Raw genomic sequence first — 21,982 nt, 5'->3', positions numbered from 1 at the left:
CTTAAAAAGAATTGTGCATTTAGTTAATTTTTCAGAAAAGTGAAAATGTTTTTTTTTGTCTTTGGTGGTAAATATATTTTAAAACATTTATTCTTGTCTGTAGTAAATGTTCTGCCAAGGTGGCGTCTCTGTAGTTGTAACTGGAGGCTCTGCTCTCCTCTGTAGGAACTGAGTGTTCCACCATCTCTGTAGTTCTACATCTCTGCCCTCCTCAGTGTTCTGTTGCTATGGTAATCAATCCTCTCTGGAAAGTGTCATGTGTGAATGAAACACGCAGAGGGGGAGACAAAATTAGCTGTGTCCGAATTCAGGGTCTGCATCCTTCGAAGGACGGATTTGTAGGCCGATTACGTTATAGCGTGGCGACAAGGCAAGACTCCTTCAAATGAGTCCTTCTTTTCCCCAGATACGAAGGATGGGTGCGGTGTATCCTTCACGGCCCACGATATCCCATAATTCATTGCAGGTTCCAACTGGGCGTTCAGGCAGAGCGTCAATGGCGGTGAATAGTGACAAATGATTTAGCTACATAACACTTTAAATGACACGACGTGATTTGGTACAACGTTTTTAGGCGAGAATGTAAGTGTGTAAATCTGAAATATCTGCTCGGTTCATCAATACATCACCTAATTGCAATATTGCTCTGACGTTTTCGGACCTGTCTGCTACCGCTGCGTTAACAGCCAGCTCCMCTCGCCAGCTGTCAGCTGGCCGGGCGCTCCAGGTTCGGTACACCGAGAGAAAACGCCTAACTCCTGGCACATCGTTATAAACACTCCCGCTAGTTTTCCCCAATGAGTGGGAGTTAAACACCGATATTATTCAGACAGGTCTGGTTGAAAAATGTTTGGTTTATAAAGTATTTCAAAGCAGAACACATCAGTTTGATTAATTAAGAGTTAAGCCTTCAAACATAATAGGTTTATTTAACTGTAATGTCCTATCTGCAATGCGGAGAGTATTATATTTGTAAATGAATAATTTGCTTATATGTATTCCTTGTAGAAAAGTGCAGTACACATTTGAACATTTTAGAATCAAACTAAGAGATTTCCTTTTTACTATGGAACATCCTTTACTACAAAAGGTGAAAAATAATATAGAAATCAGTAAAACACGACTGAAAAACAAACTTGGCTCCGTTGTTTTATTTTTTCTTCTCTGCTTTCTGCTTCGCGCTGTCACGGTTGCTTGGCAACATGAGTTATGCTGAGGTGGGGACGGGGACTGTTGGTGAAGGCTAGACCTGTCCGAATCCACAGATACTTTTCTTCCGGTCTTAGTTTATTCCAGGCCTTCGAAGGACCCGTCCTACGTAGACCAGTCCTTCGAAGGATGCAGACCCTGAATTTGGACACAGCTATCATCTCTGTTTTGAGTCTAACTGACACAAAACAGTGTCAGTTAGAATTTGTTTTAATTTGAATTTAGCTTGTTTTTCACTAATTACATCGCCATGGTTACTCAAAATTCCAACAGAAGTAATAGCCCGCATGCCGAGATCCAGCTGCATGGATATTGTAAACTTTTAGTTGGACACATAACCTTAAAATAAAGTTCTTCAGAAAGTTTAGCTCCATAAAAACATATTTCTTTACCCAGGGGAAGGTCTGGTGGTTTAACTTGTGCACTGGGCACCGGCCGTGGGGCTCCGGGGTGAGTGTCCGGGATAGGCCGAGGGGCCCCGGGATGCACATCAGGAGTGGGCCTCGGCGCACCCGGGTGAGATGGAGGCTGCGGGCGAGACTGAGGGGGTATGCTGATCACTCCAGCTCGAGCAGGAATATTCTGTAAGATGAAAATTGAGAAGATAATTGAGAAGATGCTACAAGCTAAGTGGATGAACTGAAAAAGTTATTTCATAGCTGAAGAAGAAGCAGAGCAATATAAGAGTCAATAGAGGGAACAAAAGTTGTAATTTAGGATAAATTTCTTAACATGATGCAGACAATAATAATAATAATAAAAAAAAGTATTTTAGATCTAAATACTGGTCGAAAACTCACTGGTCTGGATGCTCCTCCAGGTGCTGGAGCTCCTGCCTGTCCTCGACCTGAGAACATTAAGACAGACAAAACAATAATTGTTAAGCACACATTTCAAGCAATAATATTTAGTTTTGGTCCTATTTTAGAGATCTGTACAGAAAACACATGCAATAACATATTTTATTACTTTGATATGAAGACTAATCAAATTAAAACAACAACAAATCACCATTTAAAGCAGTTTATCCAGCACAGGCTATTCAACGGATGACTTCGTTATCAAAAATGGCTCAGTCCTTCCACAGCTCCAGGAGGTCTGGCAGACACACGGGCCTTTTTCTTGTAACCCAACTGCTCACCACACTGTAAGGATTCTCCTCTTCTTTCACTATTCTCTTACCGAGACCCTCCTAAAGCCTTCAAACATTTTCCCACACCACTTAAATGTCTTCTTCTGTCCTGTCGAGTCACCAATCGTAAGTCAACCCTGCCAACCACACAGCCTCTTACTATGCAAAAGGGAATCGGTTAACCACAAACACCATACAAATGTCTCAGGTGAAGACAGGCAAAGTCGGCGATTGGCTAGACATCCAAACTTTATCCTCCACCTCAGGACAAACACATTGTGTGTCAGAACACAAGCACACAAAACAGGATTATAGCAGGGAGAGGGAGGTATAATCTCACCACATTATCACAAGTACAAATAAACGTCACACAAAGAGACGGTCATGGAACACAGGCAACCTTACATAATCACCAAATAAACCTTTATCCTCGCTGAATGCATTCATGCTAATGCAGCTACATCGTGCATAGCGACACTCACCTGCAGGAGCATCTGGCCGAGGAAGAGCAGGGCTCTTTGGTCCTTTGCAGCACAAAGCAAACCAAATTACACTAAAGTTACACACAAAGCAACTACCTAGTCACCAAATGCAGGTGTTCCAAAGGGAAAAAAATGGCTAGAAGCACTTAAAAAAAAAAAGCATGTGACGGAAATATTGTAGCAAAGCAGTGACGCTTGAGAAGATAAAAGCTGCATGATCTGTCTGAGGAGAACTTTTCCATTCCCCATCATGAAAAACAACCCACTTTATTCCTTCAAATACACATACACTGGTCTCTATGAAAAATATGCATCTAATTATAGATTTGTACACAAATTTTAATGAATTAAAATAGTAAATGTGTTAATTTTTTCCATAGTAGTTCAACACAAAATGTGAAACGCATGAGTTTATGTTCATTTTGATTATGTATTGTATCATTTTATGATATATTACATAATATTATATTTCAATCAAAATGTTTTTCATAAAATGTTACTTTTTGGTCATATTATATGCTATCATGGGCAAGACTGATGACAAAAGGTCATTGTGAAAGAGACCTGCTGTTCACAGAGTGCTGTATCCATGCATATTAATGGAAAGTTGAGTTGATGGAATAAGAGTGGGAGAACAAAGCAATAAGGATGACCACTGTCTTCAGAAGATTGTGAAGTCAAGCCCATTTAAGAATTTTCGGGAGATTAACAAGGAGAGGAGTGAAAGTGGAGTTGATGCTTCAAGCGCCAGCACACACAGATGTTTGGCCACGGGACGTGGGATGGGATACGACTGTTGTTCAGTGGTCCACAGTGTTTTTGTCAAATGAAAAAAAACAATTTGCATTTAGTTTGGAAATCAAGGTTTCAGAGTCTGGAGGAAGAATGGAGAAGCAGAAAATCCAGGATCCTCGAGGTTCAGAGTGACGCTTCTAGTGTCAGTGATTATTTGGGAACACTTATGTGTTGGAGTTGCTCCACTGTGTTTTTGAAGTCCAAATTCAGAGCAGCTCTCTACAAAGACAGTTTACCGCACTTCCCTCTGATGGCAAACATTGTGGAGATGCTAATTTTGTTTTCCAACAGGAGTTGTCACCTGCTCAAACTGCTAAAAGTACCAACAATAACTTTAATGACTGGGGTGTCCACTGTGCTGGACCTGATCTAATAGAGAACCTATGTTGTTTTAGATGGCAGAGAACAGAGGCAACAATGCAGACAAACTGAAGGCTGCTAATAGTAACGCCTAATAACTAGAGCTTTCTGAACACCTCAGCAGTGTCACAGGCTGATTGCGTCCATGCAGGCCTGCACTGATGCAGTAATTCAAAGAAAACACTGATTTTTAATGTTTTCTCTCACTGAAAGTTTTTAACAAAAACAAAATGAGTTTCAGTTTTTCACTTGAATTACATTTTTGAAAATATTGTAATTTATTAAGCTGCATTTGTAATGTTCACTGTAATTGTGACTGCAGTTCCATTAAAATGGATCTGCACTGCACAATTGCTGAGTATTAAAAACAGATGAGAATGAATTGTGCTTGAAGGAAAGAAGACAGGCTTCTTTCATTGATTTTGTTTCTGTGGTGGTTTACATTTCTTGTATTTAGTAACAGATTAATCACGTCTCAATCACACCTACAAACAAGACTAAAATGAACCACAATAAAGTAGGGGTGTAAACAATACATCAATACACATTGATACATCAATTAAAAGATTAGACTAATGATCCAATTACATCAAAGCACACAGAAAGATCAATCTACATCGTCATCTTTAAGATGATATGGGGTGAATGATCTGCATTTGAGATTGATCTCAAATTTTTAATACACTAAAAATAAATAGAAGTTTAAAATCTGCTTTCATCCATCTCAAAAGTGACTTTTTAAAACATTGATATGTGTTATGTTTGTTTTCTTTAAGACTGAAATGTCATCAGGGGCATTTAGGTTAAATAAGAAAAAAATGCATTTAAACATGAGAACTGTGAGACTATTCTGAACAAGTGATCAATTTATTTTTATCAAGAACAATGCTTTTTTTTTAATTGAAATCCTTGATGCCTGGAATCACTTCGAAATAAAGCGATCAAATCATATTAAATTGTTTTTGTAGGTTGCTAATTACGAAATGGTTGTGTTAGATGGGCATATATTGCATCATATTGAAATAATACAGACTTTGTGATATTGAGTAACATAGTACTGTCATCCAAACAAATTGATACATTATTGTATTGTGATAAACTTTTGATTTACACCCCTACAATAAAGCAGTGCAAGTTAACACAAACCATCAATGTCAAAATAGCCTCAGTGACATTGATGACTGGGTCTAAGACCGAAGGAATTAGGCAACATTCAAAAACTCCTGGCTCGTTACCTTCACTGCCTCTCCTACCGAGCAGTGGGCTTGGACATTTGCCACTGTCTTAAAGAGGAAAACAAATGTTTTTTTTTCTTTAAAACAAAGTAGAACAAAAGATATTAACAGATAAAAGTAAAGATTAGTCACAGTGTTCAGGTAAAACCTATATCCTAATTCCCAAATTCACTTACTGTCATGTAAAACTAAAGTACAAGATCATCTTTCACCTATAGGAAGGTTTTTAGGACCTACAAAAAAACCACACAAGTATGTTACTAACAAACTACACCAATTACAAGGGGAAGTAGTCAAACATTTAAAATACTAAGCTAATGCGTCACATCAGCAGTTGGATTCTACCTCTATTCAGACAAAAGATGCAAAACCTTCTTTACTCCTCAAAAACAGTGGGACAATTTGATCATTTATGACCAGTTTTTTTCTTGTACATTACACTGAATCAACACTTACTGACCATTGTGCATAGATCTAATGGAAAACACCAAGCACCAGCATAAAGTAAATCAGCCACAGAAGTACGTCAAGACATCATCCAGTAACTTTAACTTTACCTCCTGAGTCCTTTCTAACAGGCTGAGGGCTCATGCCACCTTCATGGGTTTGGCAAAGCAGTGGGATAAAAGTGACAGGTTACTATTTCCTCTGTAGATAACCATAATTAAAAGTGATTAAAAGTGAGGCAGGATTTTATTTTGTTGCCCCCACTTACGTTGGGCTAACTTGACTAAAGTAATAATTCTTTATGTCATTCTATTACAGAGAAGGCTGATGGGGTGGTACCTGAAGGTGGTGGTGGGCGTTGAGGTGGAGCTGGTCTGGCTGGAGGAGCGTTGGGCCGAGGTGGAGGAGGCCGCTTGGGCTCCAGGCCTGGACCTGTGGGAGCACCAGGCTGGAAGTCTACAGGAGGCCCTTGAAGGAAAAGGTGCAGAGTGGCTTGTTGTATTAAATATATTGTTGCAGTTTAACTTCTAAATTAATACGGCATATAGTCATGTCCATAACTGCTCAGTTTATTTGACATATTTCTTACAATTTTATGAAACACATCTGTGAAAACACACGCAGCTAAAAGCTCTACAACAACAACCTGTGTTCTCTTAAGACCCTTTGGAATCAAACTCACCCCACACTCCATAAGAACAAAACACTAACAAACGTTATATGTTCACTTGAAAAGATCAGTATGCCCTGTGCTCCGTGTCAAACAGAGGTCCTAGCTGGGAGCGCACGCTTCTCCAAATTGCATATACAATCTGGCTGCTGAAACCAGAAGAAGTTGTGAAGTTTTCATGCAGCAGTTTAAATGCAAACCATGTTCATAACTTTGAAAGAGCCGCCCTGGCATTGCATTTACCTTTGAGGACACAAGAAGACAACAAGGAGTAGAAGAAGTGAGGTAAAAGGAAAACGCCAATTCTTTAGGTTAATAAATACAATAAACAACCTTTCACACTGCAGATGAGCTGATCAAAGTATTGAGGGTGTTTGGTTCTCCAAAGTAAAGATTATAGGCCAGTCCTAATTCAGGGTAAAGGGGTCTTAAGCAGATATCATATAAAACATGACACAATCCTGAAACACCTTATAGAAACACCTTATGGTTTGTGTCCATTTTTTGCCCTATTGTTTACCATTCTGATTTGATCAAAGCAAAATGTACACAGCGTACATCAACATCACACAGCAAACTGTGCCTCAGAGGGAAACACTATTCTAAAACAAACAAGTGGAAACCAACACAGATTGCATTATCACTCATTTAATTACCTGCCGTTTCTCTCCTCTCTGACGTTGGGCTTAAATCTGCTTCCACTTATTACAAACACAACGAAATCACAGTTTACATTCCAGCCGATGGAGACTACTAGCTGTGCAGATGATTTGAGGAACATGACTGTAGTTCACTAATTTATTTATGCTGTGTGATGTCATTACCTTGTGATGGTCGAGGGGGTTGTTGTCCACGACTTGGTCTATTTGGAGCAGCGGGTTCTCCATGAGTAGGAGAGGGACAGGGACTACCGCGTGGGGACGGCAGAGGTGAGGATCCAAAAGAAGAGCCTGCTCCAGGCTGCAGGTGCTGGGGAAGGATGTCTTCCACCTCATCATCCACATCACCTGGAGCAGCAGACAAGAAAGAATGGTTAAACAATTTCTACAAACCTTAACATAAGTACAATTTGTTGACAACTCCTGACCTTCCATATCATAGTCTTCATCACCCACGTCCACGTCTTCAGCAAGCAAGGTCGAACTAGCTGAAGTGGGAATGCTGCCGCAGATCCTTTCCACACTCATTTCCTCCTCCAGACTCTTGATCCACCCTGGACTCCTCAGGCGGATGTCAATCACCTTGTCCAGAACCTGCAATACATACCAGCAAGGTGAGCAGAAAAAGGCTGAGGGGTTCATACAGACAAATTAGAATAGGAGCCAACTTACAGTTGAACCACTGAGAGAGAGCGCAGCCAGAGCAGAGTAACCTTCCAAGAAGGTTACCCACATTTTCTCCTCAACAAACCTGCATGGAAAAATTGCACAATTAATTGAGAATAAGAGGCTGAAGGTGGAACACAGTCAGATCTCTGTCCTTGCATGTTAGCCTCACCTGATGAGGATGACTTCTCCAAAATTAGCAAACTTATCAAGCAGCTCATCAATGAGTTCATCACTAAAATAGTCATCAGGCCCTGAGGAGCAGAGGGACACCAAGATGGTGCCATCTGGAGGCCCCTGCAGGGCAATAACGTCTTTGTAGACCTGGTGTCGTTCCTCAGGGTCCACCTCCAGGATGTCCACATCTATTATTGCTACCACAGGCCTAAAGAGAAATATCACAAAACATGGAAGAGACATGAATTACTGGTATTATTAAACTCTCATTAATCATCTTGGATTACAGAGATATCATGATGGTTACCTGTGATCTGAGGTCTTGAGCTCAGCCCTGCCGTAGTACTTTAAAGTCCCAGGGCTCCAGGCCTGTTCTGGACTATCCTCAGCATCTCCAGATGTAGAGGCTGCACCTACAACGTTCATCTCCTCAGCTATAAAATAACCACAGAGTAAAAAAAAAAAAAACAACAAAAAACAAATGACTAAATGCAATTCTTCAGAGCTTTACATATTTGTTTATAAATGCAAAAAAACAGTAAAGCATTACTGCATTGTTTTCTGGTCAAAAGGTTACAAGGATTAGGTTTAAGATGCCCTGCATCTCACCTGTTCTGTTAAAGTTCCACTTTCTCCTTTTCCAAAGTATGCGGTCAGTCCATGCTGGTGTGCGGCACTTCTCGCTTGTGTCATAATCTTCTGAGAAGAGGTCATACTTGTAGGTGGGGGCAAAATCCAGGTTCCCCTCAATGAAACTTCGGAAGATCTGCAAAAGATATATGAAGGTTTGCACTAGGGCTGTAATGATTAATCGGATTAATCGATTATTGGCGAAACTGTCAACAAATTCAGTAATCAATTAATCATTAACTGGCATATACAAAGTAAATTATTGATTACTAAGTAAGGTAACGTTACTGAACCAGTTTGGATAATCCAACAAAACTGCAATAGCTGGTCATAGTTATTTCAAAAAATTTGCTTGAGGGAAAAAAGGATAAACACTTTTAAACTCTTACAATACGGTGCAGAACTTGCATAGAAAATCTATTCTGAATCAGTCTTAATACACCATCATATTGTGACAAATGATACTAATGCAGTGAAGATGTGTTCTACAGATCATACCATTCCTGTGTTCTTCTGTTCCAACAACTGATCACCAGCTGTTAAAGCGTCCCAGTTCTGCTGCTTGATCAGCTCCTTCACTTCCTCGTTGGGCAGGTTGATTCGGTAGTTGAAGTCTCCGCACCAGAACACGTAATCGTGCGAATACAGCAGACGACCCTGCAGCAGAGCATAAATGTAATCTCAAGTGCGGTTGAATCCAAATACATTATTTGTGACCAGAACTGCCATTACCATTGGAAAACTGAGTCTGCGAGTGATCTCATTGTAGTCGTCATTCCTCTCTTTAACCTGAGACTGGCCGGCAGCGAAGTGGGAGCAGACGAAGCAGATGCTGGTGGTGTGGAACAGCAGGCGGATGGCGACACCTCCCTTATTACCGGTGGCCCCGCCCATTCCGGTTTTCACTGTATCTACAGCAACATCCCTGTAACAAAGAACGAAAAACTTGCAAGGGTTTTCTTAATACTCATTGTCACTAAGTGTTTCTGATCAGAATCTGCACCGTTTTTACCTAATGAAGGGTGCGTGCTGAGGACGGATGAAAACAAACAGGCACACTCCCACCAGCTGCTCAGAAGCAAGCAGCACATACTTGTGGTCCCTTGAAATGTTTTTCTGGAGCTCAGCAGCCCACAGTTTCTGGTTAGTAGTGCTGAGACAAAGAAGAGATGAAGAGCACCAACATTAAAATAAAATCAACTCAATATTACTGTTTATTAAGGTTAAATACCATTTAAACATAAGTAGTCTTAGCATCAAGTGTTTGTAGCCATTTTAAATTTTGTAATGTTTCAATTTCAGACAAGAAATGTGCTGTATTCTAAAGAGATGGTATGTGACAAATCACAAAGTAATTGCTGAGCTGTTACAGACACACCCCAAAAGACTTGGAGCTGAGGCTGCAGAAACGGTGATTCTACAAATAACTAAGAGAATAGAACCACCTGCTGCAGACACAGCTGCAAAATGTTTGAAGGTGTGTCTAACAGTCACATACTGAAATATACATTGTACATTTCAATACATTACAGTTGAAATGTATTGAGTCCATTATTAACTAATTGATTGGCAGAATCTTTAACGCATACCTGGCACTGACAATGTTCCCAGCATTCAATTCAACCATTTCTTCAAAGCCGATGGCAAAGATATCTATGGGGTTGGTTTTGTTGTCTGTCAAGAAACAAAAGTAAATGTTTGTCGTTCAGTGAATGCGTTTGTTTAAAACACAATCACTCAACCCCTTAACAGTTAAAGGGTAATGATCTAATAAATAAAGTTTGTGCTAAACACAACGGACATTTACTGAAAACAGATCAGCTGTAATTTCTGTCAATTTATTTCAATTTCATCAATTGTCTCTTTCTAATATAGTCATAGATTTATCTTAAACGTAACCATTTCTGTACTGACTTATAAACTAAAAAGGAGGGATTGATTGATTTGGTTACTGGATCACCAATGTCCACTTTCTGATTTAATATCTAGTGTACACACGTCTTTATTTAATAATAACATTTGAATATTTACAGCACCTACTTCAACCAAACAAATAGGATACATACTCAAGGGGCCATTACCAAGAAATGACTGTAGACACATTAATAGAAACATACCCTGGAACTCGGGATGTCCTGCCTTTTTTGGAGCATCCAGCAGCCAGTCGTTCAGTGTCTGGTTGCGAAATGCGATGCTGCGAAACTGCTTGCCCCCGTTGACGTTCCATGTGCCGACACAGACCCGGATTTGCTTGGGCTTTGTGTATTTATGGTGACTCTGACACATTCCTAGCAACACTCTTGGAGAGGCTGCAAAGGAAAGGAGGTGCGGATTAGATGCCAAAACATGGGAACGTGCACGTCAGAGAGGAGGTTTGGGTGGAAGATGAAACAAAGAAGGGGAAAATACTGATGAAGAAAGGGATTATATTCAAAACACAACAGAGGAAATTCACTAGAATGTTTAAAAACAAAGGTTATGGGAGGATGACTTTAGCTGTGATCACTTCACTGAAAACATTCACAAAGCAAACCTTGGTAGTGGTTTATAGCTGTCTGTAAGTACCTACTGAAAACTTATGTTGAAACATCACTGCAAAAAAATATCTAGTCCACTTTAGTTTAATCATTGCTGTAACTATCTAATAAAACAGACAGTGGAATAGACCACAACCAATAGAGAGAAAAAAAAAAAAGACAAAACAACTATATGACAGGGCAGGAAAACATATCTATCTGTTGCTTGCATTCCATCAGTTACTATACCTGATTGTAAGACAGGCTCAGTGACTAAGATTGTTTGCAAATGGGAGAGAAGGAAGAAAGTTGGAGGTTAGCATCCCTTCAACAGATAATGGCCGGTAAATATTCAGTCGAGTCAGGGCTCCCTTCAAAATTCACAAGGTTTCTTTAGTACTGCTGGGAAGCCTATGTCTCCATAGCAACCATTAAATATTGTCTTCATGACAACTAGTTGGTATGAAGAAAAATGAATCAGGTCAACAATGGTTTAAAATACATGACCCAAACAATGCAGAAATTACTCAGTGCCCAGAAAAACAACTGAGTTTAAAAAGAGGAATTGTGCAGAGAGGAATCTTTAAGACTCCTCGCCTCTAATCCAACCATCTGAATTGTTATAAGGCATGACTAAGTGTTGTGCTATTGGCAAAAGAGGTAGATTAAAAACATTAACAGCTGGGATGCCAATAAGTGTGGCAACCAGTGACAATGCCAGATTTTTTTCATCACTGAATCAATGTCCTCAAGTGAAAGTATTTGTGAGATTATTTAAGAGCAATAAAGACAGATTTATTTTAAGGCTTTTTATAAAGCTAGCCAGATGAGCCAACAAATGTGGAGGGTGGTGTAAGAAAACATTAAAAGAAGAGGATACTAATTACATTGTATTCTTTCTTTGCATTGTTTTTTGTGTCTAACATTGCTCAAAATGTTGTTTTTTTTATGTTACAAAGGTTTAAGCAAAGTGCAGCTCATTGTTTCCACAAATGTTCCACCAAATAATAAGGCACTTCCATCGTGTTGTAGAAAATTACCGTAAAGACTGGAAGTGGTGAGCAAGGCTCGCGCTTTGTCTGCTAAATCACTGTTAAGCGTGGATCCCAGCCTCAAGATGTCTATCGCCTCCTGCTTGGAGCTGTCGAAGAAGTTGTTCTGGATGGTCCGTGTCACAGAGCGAGCGCCATCTTTGAGCTTTCCAGCCTACAAGAAAAGAATATATTTTTAGCATCCAACCACTTAAAAAGGCACAGACAAGAAGTATTGGTTAAAAATGTACATTTTTCACCACTGCGGGATGGGGAAAAAAGGACAAGGAGGAAGATTCTAGAGAGATCTGTCAGATTTGAAGCTCTCAGTGGTGGATTTCAATTAATTTATGGACACGTTTAAGATTTAATTAATGACCACTAGGTGGCAATCTGGACAGATTTCTCTAAATTCAAAGAAAGACTTTGCATTTCAATGGAAGATATAAGTATAAGTGTAATTGCTACAAGTAAAAGAAATTAAAGTAGTTTTATCCCCTTTTTGTTTCTCTTATATTTGAATTGCTGCTCACAGTGAGAGGAAAGTTTAATGAGAGCGTATATTTTCAGAAGGAGAAGTAAACAAGATTTGTCACCTATCCCAAACTCCATTCTCATTTATATGAAACCATCAGACAATGATATACACAGGACACCAGAAATAGACCCATAGCTTAAAGACAACACCAACCATCCTAATAACTTACCACACAGGTGGAGAGGTCCACAGGTTAGCCAAAAGACATAATGCACATAATTAAAGAAAAGAAGGGTACAATTTCTACACAGAGGATTAAATATTCATGCAACTGTTATAATGCAATCATTACCTTGCATTCTTACAGAAAATTGCAGTTTATGAATTAGTGTCTAAGAGGTGATGGCTGAATATATTTAAAGCAATAAAGAAATTATTGATATCCTGATTGTGCTCATGCAAGACAGTCAATTCATTGTTTGGAATCTAAACTGGAGCCAGGTAAAGAGCCATGGGTTCAGCATAAAAGCCCTAATCTAGGAGGGTATAAAAGCTAAAAAAAATAAGATAAATTGATATTTTTTATACTTTTCATGTGTGTGCATTTATCAGATGTATTCAGACTTGAAAATGGTACAATAATTTTTTTAAATGCTTCTTCAGAATCTTTAAAATAGTGTTAAAGTCCTGGATAACATCATTTACAGTCACATATCATTAGCCTGCAAAAACTACTTGGGTAACACTACATCACACATTGGAGCAGAATCTGTGAAAGTGGATTACCTTTGGACTCCATAAAACGCAGTGTTGCTAACCTGCATTATAAAATACCTAAACAATTGAAAACTTCTCGTTATACCCAAGAATTAAATTGTTTCATTACATACCTTGGCCTTCCCATCCAGAGCTCCGGTTCCTGCATAAATCTTACTGACGGAGTCTCCGTTAGCAGACCACATGGTCCTGAAAACCTCCTGGAACCGGGCCACCAGCTGTGGTTTCTCTGTCAAACCCATTTGTTCTAACTGTCTGGGCAACATCTGAATGAAAGGAGCCAAAGGGAATTTGAATAAAAGACAAATCTATAAAGTCTTTCAACTTCAGGCATTAATGTACGCCAAGCTGGACACAAACCTCAAGTGCAAAGAAGGCTTGAACACTGTTGGTTCTATCCAAACAGTCCAGGCAGTTACTCCTGATGGTCCCTCCCTGAGTCCTGAAAAAATAAAAATAAAAATCTGATTTATACAACTGCAAAATGCAAATAATTTAACATTTGATGGAACCCGACTTATCATTTTTGTAGTTCCTTTCATTTTTTTTTTAACTTGCAAGTCATTAGAGAATAAATGTCTAATGCTATAGATTTAGACTTCTCTATTAAATGCCTCCCAATCAAACCTGTGATACTTAATTTCCCACTTTCATAACTGGAAAGACCTGAGGTACTTACAGAATGTCTGTATTTACACAAAGATTAAATTGAGCATAGGTGAAGTCTATACACTGATTAGGTGCTTTCTGATGGCAATTGTTCACTAAGCTGTATCAGAGTAAAGATGGCTAATAAAAAATTGACATTTTTCATTCCAAAATAAATTCAAAAAGTCAAGAAAATATGTATTATGTTCCTTCAGAGATATGCACCACTTTACTTTGTTCCATCAAATGAAGTTGGGCATTGTCTTTGTACTATGACTAGAAAGAGTTCAAGTACTTTTGGAAAGATCTGGAAAAAATTGTTTTTGACAGTTGCACTGAAGGCCCATGGAGATTATTGATCACTTGGATAAATGTTTCAGCTGCTGGATAACACAGCAATGACATCCATGGACCATGAGCTCAGAGGTGCCCTCTAATGGATGGTCTGCAAACAACTGGATAGAGTCAAGTAACTGTGTTGCCAACGAAGGATTAATTAGCAAATAGTATGTTCCAACAAGACAATGACTATGTCTATTAAATAATAGAAGTTGTAACAATTTGAGTCAAATTATTCAAAAGAAAGGGTGACTGGGCAAAGAGACATGAGGAGATATTATTCCAAAAAAGGGTGGACATAATCTTAAAGAGCAGATGTGACATGCAAGGCCAAGCGGTGCAACCTTTAAGAAACCCTGATAACAGAGTTTCAAAAGAAAGGTTTTGTAAACTCAGAGCTCCAAAGAGGGAAACCTACATTCTTTTAGATGCGATAGCGACAACTAACAAGATGAGGAATGTGTGAGCATGGTTGAAAAAAATACCTGTTATACTGGTACTTGAACTGTAAGAAACAGATCAGGAAAAGATATACAAATCTGTACAATAAGGAAAGACTTTTGCACCTTACAATGCCTTTTTCCCCAGAGTAGTAGAAGAACCCACACTCGTCTATGAATTTACTCAGTAGTGGTTTCAGAACACTGCTGAGTTTATCGGTCTTGCCACCCCGCACATTTTGATGATAGTCAAAGTTAACCATTCTCACTGCTGCGGCATGTTCTGAAGCCTTCAGGTGACTCTGAGGGAGAGAAAGGGGAAGATAATATATTTGTTAATATTTAAATATAATCCAAAGATGTATAATGTGCAGTTGTGTGGCCTGTAAACATACAGCAGTTTCCATTCATTATGCAAACTAAGTTTTTTTGATCCATAGGAAAGCTTTTACGGCAACGTGCTTATAAAAAAAGGGTCAAGCTCATTTCAAGCTTGTAATGCTGTCACATTTGCTTCTTAATTTGAAAATGTTGAAGATCTTAAAGTTTTTTTTTATTTTACTTTTCCTTTTGCTAACTGACTAGGCAAAAACCGAGCAGGAAGTGACACATTCTGTGTTGAGCAAAATCCTCCGCTCTGCAGAGGCAGGAACAGTTCAATATTTTGCAAGCTTACACAAAGCAATGTGCAGTAATAGGCCTCTTTCGACACATCTTCAACTGTTTCACTGAAATCCTGTGTTGTTGTCTGCATCAGATAGAAATCCTTTAGTAAAAACAAAAGACAGTTAAATCCCACCTGAAATGCTTTGCTGAGCATATGTTCCCCTTCTTTGCTTCCAAGCAAGTTGATGATCACCTGTTTCCCATACAACCTTCGCAGTGCAGTGAAGTGTCTGCAAAACAGATTCAGGCATATAGAGCATTTATAAAATACAAGTGGTTACAAAGTTGATAGCAATAATCATAATTATCTTTAAGTAAATGCGCTGTAGCTAGATTTTAGGTTAGTTTGAACATGACGCAACAACAAAACATTGAATAATACCAATAAATATAATTAGATTTAAAACTGCAAACAGTATAACTGTTCAAAGAGCTACCAGACCAAGACATTAACACTTTTCAGTGTGTGACTTGCTAGTCAAGGAAGCAGCTGTACTCTGCATCACTGAGGTGTTAAAAATGGCAGAGGGACCCAAAATGATGCAATAAGCAAATTAAAAGGAACAGAAAGAAAAGTTGGTTAACATCTGCAGAACAAAAACAGAAGATTGGAAGTTGGCCATATTCCTCATTGTTTAATCTATAATTAATGGCAGAATTATGTGCTAGCCTTGTACAATCAATTAAGTTCTGGAAAAACACAGTTACAAAAGTGGCTGCTGTGGATTGATAAGGAGGGTTCCAGTACTATTTGGGTGTGGTACAGATTTTAAACTGGTGTGAACCAGGAAGGCCTGGTTCACACCCCCAGTCACAAAACAACCGAAGTGTAAGTAATAAGTGCATTTATCACCATCAGATTTCTAAAGTATACTGGAAAAGGCAAGAATCCCTGGCCATTTAAAGCCAGAAAAGAAGTCAATTTTTTTTTTTTTATTGAATTTTTCCAAATTGACATACAAACATTAACATAACAGATCAGATTTCCACCCATCCCCCACCCGCACCAAATCGGCACATCAGAAAACACTTACATAGTCAAGACAATATGATGAATACACCACAAATTGATCCAAATAATTCAATAAGCATACAAAATAAAATTAAATAAATAAATACATAAAAATGACGGTTACACACGCTGCTAAACAATGTCATTAACAGTCTTTCATTGAAGGAATTTTAGTACAGGGCCCCATATTTTCTCAAACACACTGACTCTATCTTCATTGCAATATCTCAGTCTTTCCAGATGCAGAGTATTTGCTAGTCCCCCCAACCATAGATCAAATGTGGGCACAGAGTCCTTTTTCCAAAATCTCAAAATCAACCTTTTAACAATCACTGTACCAAATAAGACAGCAATTTTCTCATGTTTAGTGGCTGGAGATCCCGATGATGGCAATAAGTGGTTCTGGGTCCCATTGTTTTCCAAAAGCTGTCGAAAAAAAGTGAAAAATGTTCTCCCAAAGTGAGCGAAGCTGAACACATGACCAGAAGGAGTGTGTCAAGTTAGCAATAGCAGCCTGACAACGATTACAAATTGGAGACACGCTTGTAAAGAAAGTGCTCAGTTTCTCCCTCGAATAATGGAGTCTATGTATWGTTTTGAACTGTATGAGATTGTGTCTAGCATTGACTGAGCAGTCTTGTATACTTTTCAAACACTCCTCCCATACTTCATCAGATAACTGCTGCTCTAACTCATCCTCCCATGCTTTCTTTATCCTGGTTGTGTCTACAGGTAAGCTATTAAAGATCTTATAGAAGTATGACACTGCCCCTTGATTGATAGGATCAAATTTATTTATTTCCTCCAGGGTTTCATGTTTCTTTAAAGTTCCAAAATCCACTACATTTTTCCTAACGTAGTCCCGAACCTGCAGATAACGGAGGAGTCGATTTAAAAAAAAAAAAAAATTATGTAGAGATAATATTTCAAGCAAAAAGTTCTTTAAGTTGGATAAAATTGTTGAAGGTATTATAGATTCAAATAAAACACTGACAAATGATAATATAACTATGGTAAAACCGATGAGAAGCTAAGAGGGGCTGAAGCTGTCTTTAGAGCTTCTGCATGTTTCAGCTGGTTATATTTACAAATATTTAGATAACTTTTAAAATAACATTTCCTTTCAAAATTAAAGGCCTACATAAAAACTTCAGTAATTTCATTATTTAACCTAAGTTACTTAGATTAAACTATGCTTCTTTAATTTATCTTGGTCACTGTTGGCTTTGTTATGAGAGTTATTTGAGTTAGGAAGTTTCTTAACTTTGCCTTTTATACAGCAACATAATACAATAAGTACCTGAAATGTTATTGATATAAAGTTAAAGCCAACTACTGAAATCTGTTTCTCAAGACAAATTTAGTTAATGCCACACACTTCTAAAGGAGCTAGGAATGGTAAGGTAACAAATATGTTTTTATTTCAATTCACTTAGCTACAATAAACCCACAGATTTGTTTGTGAGGAAGGCTGAACATTAAGCAAGAGGCTCCTGCTCTGCATCTATTGTGGCATTGTAATTCCTAGGCCTGAAGTTCAACACACATTGCGTGATAGTTGTCAGCACTTGTCTCAAAACAAAAAAATCTAATTGTATGAAAAGGAATACATTTAGAAAAGTAATAAGGGTACTAATTTAAGACACAACTAAAGGACATTTTTTTTTAAATGTGATGGAAAACCCTGCAGGGTTTCTGCAAAGACGTGCAGAAACCATGTCTTTGACATTTCCACTGAGGGTTGGAAACGTGAAAAAATGTCTATTAGCTAAAAGATATAGTAGAAAATGAGGGGTATGGTATAACAACTGAGCTGTCCAAGTTGAAAAAAAAGTGTAACGATTGATGCCAAAAATCCTGGATCATAATTTGTTTCCAAATGTGATTTGCATCTTGGTGTTGCCTGGAAACGGAAGTGGAACTATGTAAATCCAGCAATTTTGGACCAATGGATTCAAACTGTTGAGGGGATTTATTTAATGAAGAAACTGAAAACAATTTCAGAAATGGAACTCTTCCAAATGCAAATGTTACTCTGTCACCTGAAGACAGAGTAGCATATATAGGGACAAATATTAGACAGAATCAAAAGCATCTCCCATGATGTTTGACAATGTCCATGTTAAATCAAAAATACTGTATATTTGGTAGGATATTGTTGATGAAGAGCTATTAATGTGTCCTTGATGTTCCCAGCAACAATATTAGTGTTTCAGTCTTAATCATCTCCTGTTCTCAAGCCTTAGCTACTCTTAACCAGGAGACAAAGAGATTTTCAGAAGGCTATCAATCAGCTGGAATCAAGTACAGCAGAAGAGAAGTGCAGCTGAAGTCACTCATAAAATATCCACTTTAATTACCTTTCAAAAGCTGGTGCATTTGCCTCAAATCCCCTTGAGAGTTTGACACGATGGGACCCCACCTGCAAAGACACAACCCACAGTGTCCTACTTTGGTAAAGTACAAAAAAGAAAACAGAAAAAAAAAAAAAAAAAGATAGGGTAAACATTGTGTGGATTCCCAGAAAACCTGAGAAAGTGAAACAGACATTTGTGCACTTGAAATAGACAGATGAGGCCTTGGTTCATTTTATACGGAGAGAGAATGGAGTGGGACAAGAGCAACACAGCGACAGAATGGAGGAAATTTGTTCACGCAGACAAAGACACTGAGCAACAGAGGAATCTCGTCATCTCTCCAACACCTTTCTTCCCCAGATTTCAGCCCGGTTGTTCCATCGAAAAATCTAATACATGCATTGACACAGAATCAGGGAAGTAAACTTGGATACGCATGATTACTCCCACTCAGGCTTAGTGAGAAATGAATAATTCTAACACTCTGGCCGCAACAAGGAAGTCTGTTCCTCATTGTCACGTTGCTGTTCCCTTTTAAAAATATTTGCCAACAGAAAAGCATTTCCTACTTTCACTTGACTTCTGTTTGTGATCAGCTTGTAGGGTGATGGCTAGAGAGAGTTTTTACTGTTTGCTCTGTTTATGATTTGCTTGCATAGATCTGTTTTTGACAGGGCCTGTATAAACTATACTGGGGGTAAACTGTACTGCGGCCATTGTGACTTCTTTTCTTTCTCCTCTGTCATGCAGGTCCAGCCTCTGCATTTTTTATAACTTCTTGAGATGACATCTGAAACTACTCAGGTTGCAGTGGAACAGCTTAGACTAAAACACAGTCAGTGTGTGCCAGAACACTGTGGTAGACTGGTCAAGAACAATAAAATCAACATTTTCAAGTACTAAATCTATACATGATCTAAAAACCTTTTGGTATCTAGATTTAAAAAAAGGATTGTCTGATTGTTATAGTCGAAGGATATATGCATCTTTCACAGTATGAGTCATTTCGCTTCAGAGAACAGATACAGGTGCAGCTCAGTAAATTACAAAATAATTGAAAATTTTCATTTCATAGTATGTAGAATTACTGCACAAAGGATGACAACTGAGGACCTTAAAAAATGAATATTCCATTTAAAGTATTTTCAAAAACTGGAAATGTTCTGTTATAGCCAACACAATCATGGGGAAGACTTTATAGTCTTCTCCTACCCTAACCCAAAGGCAAGTACCCTCTACATAGATGTCAAACTGCAAAATGTTAAAACCCTTTAACTGTTGTGAGGACAACAGAGTCGTCATTAACCCATTGACCTACCAGTAAGTGTTTTGGGGGTGACAGTTAAGGGGTTTTAAAGATGTTGATTGTTCACAAAGTGCAGTATCCATCCATATTAGTAGAAAGTTGAGTGGAAGGAAAAAGTGTTGTAGAAAAAGGGATTCCTGCAGCATTTAATTCTTTTTTGTACAGAAAAATAAGAAAGAACTTGGGTACTTCTAAATTTTGGTTGATTGACCAGCAAAACTGACCTAAACCAAACCACAATAAAGAATCTGTGGAGTATTATAAGATAAAAGACATGAGATATAACACTGCAGATGAACTGAAGGTCATTTTTAAAGGTGCTCGGGCTTTCTTAACAACTTAGCAGCACCACAAGCTGATTGTCTCCAACGCTATGTGGCACTGACGCAGTAATTCAAGCAACAGGAGCATTTCACTAAGCCACAACTGCTAGGTTAGAATCCAAGTTTCATAATCCATAAACCAGGACCTTCTAAAACTGAAATAAATGCTTAAATATACTTTTTGACAATGTCCTAATTTACTCAGATGCACCTGTAAATAGCTCTTTTCAAAATAAAACAATGAAAGACTTTCAACTTCTACCACTGACTATCTCTCTCAGCAGGTGTTCTTTGTATTGCACTTGTGCTAATTATATATAGGCTCATTTGCATTAGAAAAACTTCTCTTTTAAATGAAACTAACATAACACATCCTGCTCAGGAAGTACTTGAGCGTATGGAGAGGCGAGCCTACAAGCCACAACTGGTAGAAGGGGACTGAGAGCTAAGAAGGTGCGTCAAAGCAGGAGAACTACACTTGTGTCTGAAAACAACCCCAAGCCCACTAATCTGTGTTTTGAGAAAACTAAAGACCTACTGGCCTGAATAGATGGCTAATATGCTCTTGGCGTCATGTAGGTCTTTAGGAGATTATTGTTGTTAGAGGTTAACGTGTATCCAGCTGCTTTGGGAATATTAGAGTAAATCAAACAAAGTGGTTAGGGGATGTTTTCAGATCAGGCTCTCTCACCTGACCCAAGAAGTCTGGGAGCTGAGGAAAACAGAAAAAAGCCCTTTACCAACCACTATTACTATCATTAACCTCCCCCTCATCCTATCTAAATTACCAGTCTGTACAATGTCAGAACAGGAGCAGGCAAACTCAAGTGATGTTTCGCCAGCTGTGAGCACACAATGGGAATATCAGATGTAATCAAAATGGCATTTCCTGGACAGGTGCAGGGTAGACTTAAAAATTATAATGAAACTTCTTATTTTGTTTTACACCAATCAAGTCTGGCATTGCACAGAGGATTGATTTATCTGCAGTAATAAAGCAACAGCAACAGCAGCGGAGCTCCCAGCCCCCACCCACCACCCCAAAAATGAAAATAAATAGAGATGGGAGGGAAAAAAAACAAAACAAAAGGAAAAGGTTATACCAGGTGGGGGTTTTCATCCAGTCCATTAGGGTGTCGATTCTCATTGAGGTGCAACAAAACACCCTTAATGGACTTTTTCTGAATAAAGCGACAAAAAGGGGTTAAAACTGGTATGAAAAAATCTACTGTGAAAACAAGATGACTTTTTTTCCCTTTTATGTTGTAATAATAGACTGGCGCTTGTCGTTTTGCTCCCTTCACCATAAAATGAAGCTTTAGCTTTGGTTGCTTCATTACGGATTTCATTAGGTATGAAATGAAGCTTTGAGTTCATTCTTACCTGTCAGAGATGTTCTCTTCCAGCTTTAATAGCCCATAATTTGTTTTTTGAGTTCATTAAATAACCTCAACCAATAGAGAGTCACTCAATTATACTGGACTGATCTCAGTGTTATAATGTGTCAAACATCATAAGAGTGAAGAGGCCCAAACTGGGGTCAGAAGAGATTAGATGCAATAGAAAAGCTTTTTTAAAAATGAACAAAATTAAATTACACGTTTTCAAAATTTATTAAAAATATTTG

The 21,982-nt window shown here is 38.4% G+C and overlaps 1 protein-coding gene and 1 long non-coding RNA gene across 7 annotated transcripts in view; one reads left to right on the top strand and one right to left on the bottom strand.

The window, feature by feature from the left end:
- Positions 1–21,982, bottom strand: part of synj1 (synaptojanin 1) — a 34,652-nt gene that overhangs the window by 8,405 nt on the left and 4,265 nt on the right. For 2 of the 6 annotated variants that reach the window (XM_017308602.1, XM_017308603.1), the window contains exons 7-30: positions 18,730–18,791; positions 15,491–15,587; positions 14,818–14,993; positions 13,625–13,706; positions 13,378–13,530; positions 12,019–12,184; positions 11,228–11,251; positions 10,580–10,771; positions 10,052–10,136; positions 9,475–9,615; positions 9,195–9,387; positions 8,961–9,119; positions 8,442–8,598; positions 8,140–8,266; positions 7,828–8,040; positions 7,662–7,740; positions 7,418–7,583; positions 7,155–7,337; positions 6,000–6,128; positions 5,771–5,809; positions 5,214–5,261; positions 2,824–2,865; positions 2,010–2,056; positions 1,602–1,791 (exon numbers count right to left, since the gene is read on the bottom strand). In XM_017308602.1, the coding sequence (XP_017164091.1) occupies positions 1,602–1,791; positions 2,010–2,056; positions 2,824–2,865; positions 5,214–5,261; positions 5,771–5,809; positions 6,000–6,128; positions 7,155–7,337; positions 7,418–7,583; positions 7,662–7,740; positions 7,828–8,040; positions 8,140–8,266; positions 8,442–8,598; positions 8,961–9,119; positions 9,195–9,387; positions 9,475–9,615; positions 10,052–10,136; positions 10,580–10,771; positions 11,228–11,251; positions 12,019–12,184; positions 13,378–13,530; positions 13,625–13,706; positions 14,818–14,993; positions 15,491–15,587; positions 18,730–18,791 (2,950 nt within the window). The remainder of the gene's footprint in view (positions 1–1,601; positions 1,792–2,009; positions 2,057–2,823; positions 2,866–5,213; positions 5,262–5,770; positions 5,810–5,999; positions 6,129–7,154; positions 7,338–7,417; positions 7,584–7,661; positions 7,741–7,827; positions 8,041–8,139; positions 8,267–8,441; positions 8,599–8,960; positions 9,120–9,194; positions 9,388–9,474; positions 9,616–10,051; positions 10,137–10,579; positions 10,772–11,227; positions 11,252–12,018; positions 12,185–13,377; positions 13,531–13,624; positions 13,707–14,817; positions 14,994–15,490; positions 15,588–18,729; positions 18,792–21,982) is intronic. The other 4 variants (XM_008427240.1, XM_008427242.1, XM_008427244.1 and 1 more) reach the window with 4 other exon arrangements.
- On the top strand, positions 7,543–19,623 carry LOC103475540 (uncharacterized). The gene is made up of 2 exons (XR_535341.1): positions 7,543–7,603; positions 19,477–19,623. It is a non-coding gene; the product is annotated as an uncharacterized LOC103475540 (long non-coding RNA).

Source organism: Poecilia reticulata, linkage group LG14, assembly GCF_000633615.1.
Source record: "Poecilia reticulata strain Guanapo linkage group LG14, Guppy_female_1.0+MT, whole genome shotgun sequence".
Taxonomy (NCBI): domain Eukaryota; kingdom Metazoa; phylum Chordata; class Actinopteri; order Cyprinodontiformes; family Poeciliidae; genus Poecilia; species Poecilia reticulata.
The sequence above is the reverse complement of the archived record's forward strand: the minus strand, read 5'-3'. Positions and strand labels throughout refer to the sequence as shown.